This window comes from Sorex araneus, chromosome X, assembly GCF_027595985.1.
Source record: "Sorex araneus isolate mSorAra2 chromosome X, mSorAra2.pri, whole genome shotgun sequence".
NCBI classification, from domain to species: domain Eukaryota; kingdom Metazoa; phylum Chordata; class Mammalia; order Eulipotyphla; family Soricidae; genus Sorex; species Sorex araneus.
The window spans coordinates 161,884,602-161,892,167 of NC_073313.1; the positions used below are offsets into that span (position 1 = coordinate 161,884,602).

Here is a 7,566-nt window from a genome sequence, read left to right on the forward strand (position 1 = left end):
CGACTGGCACTCTGATTCCCGAGAAAATACTGCTCACGTCTGTTTCTTAGGACACGGGGGACACTTCTGCCGGAGCAAGCAGCACACACCAGGTGGCCTGTCCGCTTCCCGTGAAGCGTGAGGAGCGATCCTGGAGTCCTTGTCCGTCTTTCTTTTTTTTTTTAATTGAATCACTGTGATTTAGACCTTTGCAAAGCTGTTCGTGACTGGGTGTCAGTCACAGTGTTGCAACACCCATCCCTCCACCAAACTCTGCGCCCAGCGCCGCGGGGCACAGCCTCGACCTTCGCCCGCTGCAGCCGCCGCAGCGCCCGCTTCCGCCCTGAGCGCGCGGCCAATCAGAGGCGCGGATCGGGCCGTCGCTCTCCCGAGAGTCCTATCCAATCGCGGTGCGTCTCCCCTCCGCCCCGCCCCTCTCGCGTTTACCCGACGTGGACTGCGGCCATCTTGGACTCGGGCGGAAGTCCAGTTACCGCCGCCAGCTTGAAAGCCTGAACGATCAGAACGACTCTCAACCGGCGTAGCCCGCGCGGTGGACTCGGAGATCGGTAGAGGAGGCGTCTCCGCCGCCGTGCAGGCGTCCGGGGGCCGGCCAAGGGGGCCGCGGGCCGACCCCGCTGCCCACACCCAAGATGGCCGCGCCCGCGACTCCCCGGGCGGCCGCTCTAGCACGGTTCCGGCGCGCGCGTCTCGGTGGTGGCGCCGACGGCAGTGCAGGCGGACGTTCGCGCCGGGTTCCGGCGCGTCTCGATGGTGTCGGGGACCCCCGACCCCCGGAGCGCGCGGCTGTAGCGGCCGCGGGGGGCGGCGCCGGCCGGGGGCGCAGCCGGGCCGAGCCCCGCAGGTCAGCGGGGCCGGGCGGGGCCGGGCGGGGAGCCAGGCCGGGCCGCGTCCCGCCCCGAGGCTGGTCCCGGGACCCCGGGCGGGCGCCCCGCGCGCGTCCCCAGACCCCCGGGACCCCCGGGCCGGAGCCACAGGTGGGCGCGGAGCGGGGGCGCCCCGGGACGGAAATGCGGGCGGGCGGGCACTGGACGGTCCGGCCGCTCGCTGCCCTCCAGGGTCCGAGCCCGACGGTTAGCGCACCGCTGGGAAAAACGGTCCGGGGGCGCCTCCCCGCGACCCCCGGCACGCCTGGGGCTGCCCCGCCCAGCCCGGGCCCCCCGGCCTGTGCCGGGACCCCAGAGCCAGCCCTGAGCCCGCGACCCCCCGCCCCCGCAGGACTCGGGGTCCCCCCTGAGCCTGCGCCCCTCCAGGTCCCGGGGTCCCCCCTGAGCCCTCGACCCCCTCAGGTTCCGGGATCCCCCTGGGCCCGCGCCCCTCCAGGTCCCGGGGTCCCCCCAAGTACACGTATCCCCCCCAGGTCCCGGGTTCCCCTCACTGAGCCCGTTGCCCTCCCCAGGTCCTGGGGACCCCCCCGAGCCCGCGCCCCTCCAGGACCCAGGATCTCCCAAGACAACCCCCATGAGCCCGTGCCCAGCCGCGGTCCCCACCTAAGCCTGCTCTCCCCCAGGTTCCGGGTCCCCCTGAGCACGCCCCCATCAGGTCCCGGAGTCCCCCCTTAACCTGCGCCCCTCCAGGTCCCGGGGTTCCCCCCTGAGCCCGCGCCCCACAGGTCCTGGGGTCCCCCTGAACCTGCACCCCCCCAGGTCCCGGGGTCCCCCAGGCCACGCCCTGAACCTGCACCCCTCCAGGTCCCGGGGTTCCCCCCTGAGCCCGCGCCCTCCCAGGTCCCGGGGTCCCCCAGGACACCCCCTGAACCTGCGCCCCTCCAGGTCCCAGGGTTTACCCCTGAACCCGCAGCCCCCCCAGGTCCCGGAGTCTCCCAGGCCAACGCCCCTAAGCCTGCCACCCCCAGGTCTCAGGGTCCCCCCCCAGCCCGCGCCCTCCCAGGTCCCGGGGTCCCCCAGGCCGCCACCCCCCGAACCTGCGCCCCCCCAAGGTCCCGGGGTCCCCCAGGCCGCCCCCCCTGAGCTCGCCCCCTGAGCCCGCGCCCCCCCCCCCCGCAGGTCCCGGGATGGGCGCGGAGAGCAGCGCGCTCCGGAGCCACGCGCTGGCGGGACCCCCCGAGACGCTGCCCGGCGGCCTGGCCGTGTCCCCTGCGCGGCTGCAGGATGGACGCGCCGCCTCCGTGTTCCTGTACCGCCGCGGCAAGGAGGACCGCGTGCACCAGGCGGCCCAGGTACCCCCACTGCCCACGCTGCGGGGCCACCCGCACCCCGACGGTCCTCTCCGAGCCGTGCCACGAGCCCTCCCCGAGTGACCGCAGGGCTCCCGGGTCCTCGTGCCGGGCTGCCCACGGGCCTGGCCGCGTCCAGTGGCTCCTGGACGGTCCTGGGGAGGGGACCCTGGGAGGGGGCCAGGCGGGCACAGGTGGCCACTCGTGGGCCCTCTGCGAGGCGAAGCTGCCCAGGGGCTGGGTTCGGGGTGAGGCTGCGACTTGGTTGCCCCCCAGACTCTCAGAGCACTGTCCGCATGGGAGCAGGGCTGTGCACATGTCGGGGGGTCCCGCTCACCCCCCTCCCCCCCGTGTCTGCAGCAGCTGAAGACCCTGCGACACCCCAACCTGCTGCGCTTCCTGTCGTGCGCCGTGGAGGCCGACGGGGTCCGGCTGCTGACGGAGCGCGTGCAGCCCCTACAGAGTGCGCTGGACACGCTGGCCCCCGCCGAGGTCTGTGCAGGCATCTATGACGTACTGCGCGCGCTCGTCTTCCTGCACGACCGGGTGAGCGCGGGGCGTGGGGGGGGGCGCCGGGCGGGGGGGGGCGTCGGGCTAGGGAAGGGGGGACCCCAGCTGGGGGAGGGGGGCGCCGGGCTGGGGGAGGGGGGACCCCGGCTGGGGGGGGGCGCCGGGCTAGGGGAGGGGGGACCCCAGCTGTGGGAGGGGGGCGCCGGGCTGGGGGACCCCGGCTGGGGGGGGCGCTGGGCTAGGGAAGGGGGGACCCCGGCTGGGGGAGGAGGCGCTGGGCTGGGGGGTGGGCCCCGGCTGGGGGGGCGCCGGGCTGGGGGAGGGGGGACCCCGGCTGGGGGAGGGGGCGCTGGGCTGAGGGGTGGGCCCCGGCTGGGGGGGCGCCGGGCTGGGGGAGGGGGGACCCCGGCTGGGGGAGGGGGGCCACTGGGCTGGGGGATGGGGGACCCCCGGTTGGGGGGTTAAGGCGGGCTGGGGGGCGCCGGGCTGGGGGGGGCCGCTGGGCTGGGGGGGCGCCAGGCTGGGGGAGGGGAGACCCCAGCTGGGGGAGGGTTGGGGGGGCCCATTCAGGGGTGGGGGACCCCATATGGTGGGACCCTGGGTGTTGGGACCCCGGGAATGGGGGCCCATGGGTGATGCTGATCTTTGTGGCCTGGGCGGGGTGACCCGAGCCCTGAGGCTCACCCTCCTCCTCCCTCCCCTCCCCCACTCCGCGTCCCCCCACCCCAGGGGCGGCTGACGCACAACAACGTGTGCCCGGCCTCAGTGTTCGTGAGCGAGGAGGGGGACTGGAAGCTGGGGGGCATGGACACCGTGTGCGGCTTCTCGCAGGCCACCCCCGAGGTGAGCCCCCACCCGCCCCCCTCCCCTCCCCCCTCCCTGCGCCCAGACCCCCAGTTGGCTGCCACACCCCTCCCTGCCCGCCTCGGGGGTGTCGGGGGACCCTCCCGTGGATCATGAGCACCCCAGGGAGAGTCCAGCCCGGGGCAGCCCCGAGTGACCGTCCTGCCCCCCCCCCCACCCCCCAACACCCTGAGCTGAGCCACGCGGCACCCGCCCTCTGCCCCTCACTGGGGCCATCAGGGACCCCCCTGCCCCCCTCAGCTTCCCTGAAAACGCCGGGTCCCGGGTCCCCACATGGTCCCCGGCTGGGGTGGGCACAGATGGGCCCTGGGCTGCCCCGTGACCCGCCTGCCCGCCGTGTCCCCAGTTTCTCAGGAGCATCCAGCCTCTGCGGGACCCGGCGTTCGTCCCTCCGGAGGAGACGGTGAGTGGACCACTGCCCGGGGCTGCCCGGTGTCCAGGAGCAGGAGGGCGGGGGCCGGCGGGAAGCAGGTGCCTGTCACTCCTCGTCCCGAGAACAGGCAGGAGCAAAGGGCCGGGGGCCGGCTCTCCCGACACTGGAAATGGGTGTGTCCCCGTGCCGTGATGATGCCGGGGGGGGGGGGGGGGGGGAGTGAGGCGGCACACGCTGGCTCTGAGACTGCCCCCTCTCGGGGTCCCCTCACCCCCCCCCCCCGCCCGCAGGCGCCCGGCTTCAGCACGCTGCCCGACTCGCACGGCCACGCCCGCGACGCCTACTCCTTCGGGATGCTGGTGACGAGCCTGCTGCGTGGGCAGGGTGAGCGGGCGCCCCGCGGGCCACGAGGGTGGGGGGAGCCGCGCCCCCCCCCCACCGGGCCTCACTGGCCACTCCCGGTTGCAGCCGAGGCGCTGGGCAGCCTGCAGCCCACCCTGCACGACGCCCTCCTGCACCCGCTCCCGCACGGCCGCCCGCCCCTCCGCACGCTGCTGGCCCACGACTTCTTCAGGTGAGGCGGGGACACCGCAGGGGGACACTGCAGGGGGGAGGGGGCTCCGCCCTTCAGCAGGACACGGGGTGCCACCCTGGAGGGCACCTGGGAGGAATAGTCCTCGTAGCTTTATTATTGTCGGAGGCTGTGTGGGGTGAGTGAGCACTGGGTGAGGAGTAATACTCATGGCTTTGTTGGGGGCGGTGCAAGCTGAGAGAGCACTGGACGAGGAGTAGGCCTCATGGCTTTATTGTTGGAGCAGTGTAGGCTGAGGGAGCACTGGGCGAGGAGTAGCCCTCATGGCTTTATTGTTGGGGGCTGTGTGGACTGAGGGAGCACTGGACGAGGAGTAGCCTTCATGGCTCTATTGTTGGGGGCCATGCGGGCTGAGGGGGCATGGGGATCCTGGCACCGGCCTTGCGGCCCCACCACCCCCCTGCCCGGCAGCCCCAGGTTTGGGAGATGCGGGTGGAAGCCCCGGGCCGGTCTGTCCCTGGGCCCCTGACCCCGCTCCCGTGTCTGTCTGTCCTGCCGCACTCAGGAACGACTTTCTGGAGGTGGTGACCTTCCTGAAGAGCCTGACGCTGAAGAGTGAAGAGGAGAAGACCGAGTTCTTCAAGTAAGTCGGTGGCCTGCCTGGAGGCGGCAGCCTCGAGCCTGCGGGTGGGTCACCCCGGGCCCCGGGCCTGGCCGGGCCAGCCGGCAGCGCACAGGTCACTGCAGGACGGGGACGGGGACGGGAGGTGGGGACGCCGGGGCGGGGGTCACTGCAGGACGGGGACGGGAGGTGGGGACGCCGGGGCGGGGGTCACTGCAGGACGGGGACGGGAGGTGGGGACGCCGGGGCGGGGGGTCACTGCAGGACGGGGACAGGAGGTGGGGATGCCGGGGCGGGGGGTCACTGCAGGACGGGGACGGGAGGTGGGGACGCCAGGGCGGGGGGTCACTGCAGGACGGGGACGGGAGGTAGGGACGCCGGGGCGGGGGCCGCTGACCCGGGCGCCCGCAGGTTCCTGCTGGACAGGGTCAGCGGCCTGTCTGAGGAGCTCATCGCCGCGCGCCTGGTGCCACTGCTGCTCAACCCGCTGGTGCTCGCCGAGCCCGTGGCCGTGAGGAGCTTCCTGCCGCACCTGCTGGGGCCCAAGACGGGTGAGGCCCCCCGCGGAGCCCGGGGGTGCCCTCCCGGGGTGGCGGGGGCCCGGGGGTGCCCTCCCGGGGTGGCGGGGGGCCCGGGGGTGCCCTGCCCCCGTGACCCGGCCCTCCCTGCAGCCGGCGGCCCCGGGGAGGTGCCCTGCCTGCTGTCGCCGCCGCTGTTCCGGGCGCGGGTCATCCCGGCGCTGCTGCAGCTCTTCCAGGTGCACGAGGAGCACGTGCGCCTGGCGCTGCTCGGCCACCTGGACGCTTACGTGGGCCACTTCTCCCCCGAGCAGCTGCGCGGCGTCATCCTGCCACAGGTGAGTGCTCCCTGGGGGTGGGCTGTCAGCGTGCCCCGCCCCCTCGGAAGCCCCACCCCTCACGAGCCCCGCCCCCTCACAACAGCCTCTCCCCTCGGAAGCCCCGCCCCTCACGACAGCCCCGCCCCCGCAGGTGTTGCTGGGGCTGCGCGACAGCAGCCCGGCCATCGTAACGGTGACGCTGCACAGCCTGGCCGTGCTGGTGGCCCTGCTGGGGCCCGAGGTGGTGGTGGGCGGGCAGCGGAGGAAGATCTTCAGGTGCAGCGCGCCCAGCTTCGGCAGAGCCCGCGAGCCGGCCCAGGGAGGTAGGCGGGGTCGCCCCGGGGACGGGACAGTCCGGGTGGGAAGGAAGTGGCCCTGGGGTGCCACGGGCTAGGCCAGGGCTGGACCTTGAGCAGCGCCCACGGCAGTGTCCTGCTGCCCTGAGGCAGCGCCAGGCCCACCGGAAGTACCCCAGGACCCTGAACCCCAGATGCCCTCAAGGCTGTTCCTGCGTCCCAGCAGCTCCTGGCGCCCCCCAGGCTCACGGTGGGGTTGGGGACCGGGTGCGCGTCTGGGCCTGTGCCAGGCGCTCGCAGCGACGCACCGTCCACGATGCACCTGCTGTCGCTCGGTGCCTGGGGGCCGCGGCTGTTCCCAGAGTGACTCTCGCCCGCCTGCGGCAGGTGACCCGTTTCCGCAGCTGCAGCCGTTCCCCATGAACGGGGTCGCGAGCGTGAGAGCCGACTCTGGAGACGAAGACGGCGTCCCGCCTGGCGCCAGGACGCCCGAGGACTGGCCGGACTGGGGGGAGCCCGAGGAGCCGGACAAGAGCGCCCTGGGGTCCCCGCCGCCCCCGGCGCCGCCCAGCCCGGACCCCAGGGAGCCCCGGGACCGCCCCGCGGCCGGCCGAGACTCCGGGGGGCAGAGCACGGGCCCCAGCCCCCCACCTGCCGAAGAGCCGGCGCCGCGGCCACCCAGGCCCCCCGAGGCCGGCCAGAGGAAGGCGCAGGAGGGGCGCCCGCAGCCCACTGGGCTGGGGCTGGGGGAGGAGTTCACCATCCGGGTGCGGCCACCGCCGTCGGCCGAGCAGGACTGGTTCGCGGACATGGTCCCCGAGATCACGCCCTCGGCCGCGGGCCTGCTGCTCCCCGCGGCGCCCCCACCGCCCTTCTCCGCCAAGTTCGCCGCCGCCGAGATGCCCGAGGTGAGTGGCACGCCCGTGGCTCGGACCCAGGGCCGGCGGCATGGCCGGGGCCCACTCTCCCTGGGCGGGCCAGGCCGGGCCGGCAGTCACCTGCGTCCTGTCGCTGCAGGGAGAGGCGGAAGGCTGGGGCGAGGAGGGCGAGCTCGGCTGGGAGGAGACGAGCTGGTGACCCCGAGACGCCTCTTCTGGACACGCCAACCCATACCTCAGCCCGGCGCCGGCAGCATCGCCTGCAGGGACCCAGCCCGGCGGCAGGACGAGCTGCGGACAGGGTGACAGCCCCTCCCCGGGGGCCCGGACGGGAATAAACACAGATTCGAGCCGAGGGGCTTCATTTTGTGCCATTTCTTTAACGGAAGAGCGAGGGCGGCTCTGACAAACCGGACCTGGCCGAGACGAGAGCCCCAAGCCCCCTCCCAGCCGCTGAGTGGCCACGGGGCCCATGCC

The 7,566-nt window shown here is 74.3% G+C and overlaps 1 protein-coding gene across 4 annotated transcripts; it reads left to right on the top strand.

The window, feature by feature from the left end:
- Nucleotides 1-703: 703 nt before the first annotated feature.
- On the top strand, nucleotides 704-7,442 carry SCYL3 (SCY1 like pseudokinase 3). Of its 4 annotated transcripts, none has more exons than XM_055121685.1 (13): nucleotides 704-844; nucleotides 2,007-2,179; nucleotides 2,537-2,722; nucleotides 3,416-3,529; nucleotides 3,897-3,953; nucleotides 4,214-4,307; nucleotides 4,392-4,497; nucleotides 5,021-5,098; nucleotides 5,489-5,628; nucleotides 5,749-5,933; nucleotides 6,067-6,238; nucleotides 6,599-7,119; nucleotides 7,229-7,442. In XM_055121685.1, the coding sequence occupies exons 2-13, from the start codon at nucleotides 2,015-2,017 to the stop codon at nucleotides 7,286-7,288; spliced, it is 1,878 nt and encodes a 625-aa protein (XP_054977660.1). In that variant the 5' UTR covers nucleotides 704-844; nucleotides 2,007-2,014; the 3' UTR covers nucleotides 7,289-7,442. The 4 variants fall into 4 exon arrangements, with proteins under 4 accessions (XP_054977660.1, XP_054977661.1, XP_054977658.1 ...); XM_055121686.1 differs by having other exon boundaries at nucleotides 2,540-2,722; XM_055121683.1 differs by having other exon boundaries at nucleotides 4,214-4,497.
- Nucleotides 7,443-7,566: the final 124 nt, after the last annotated feature.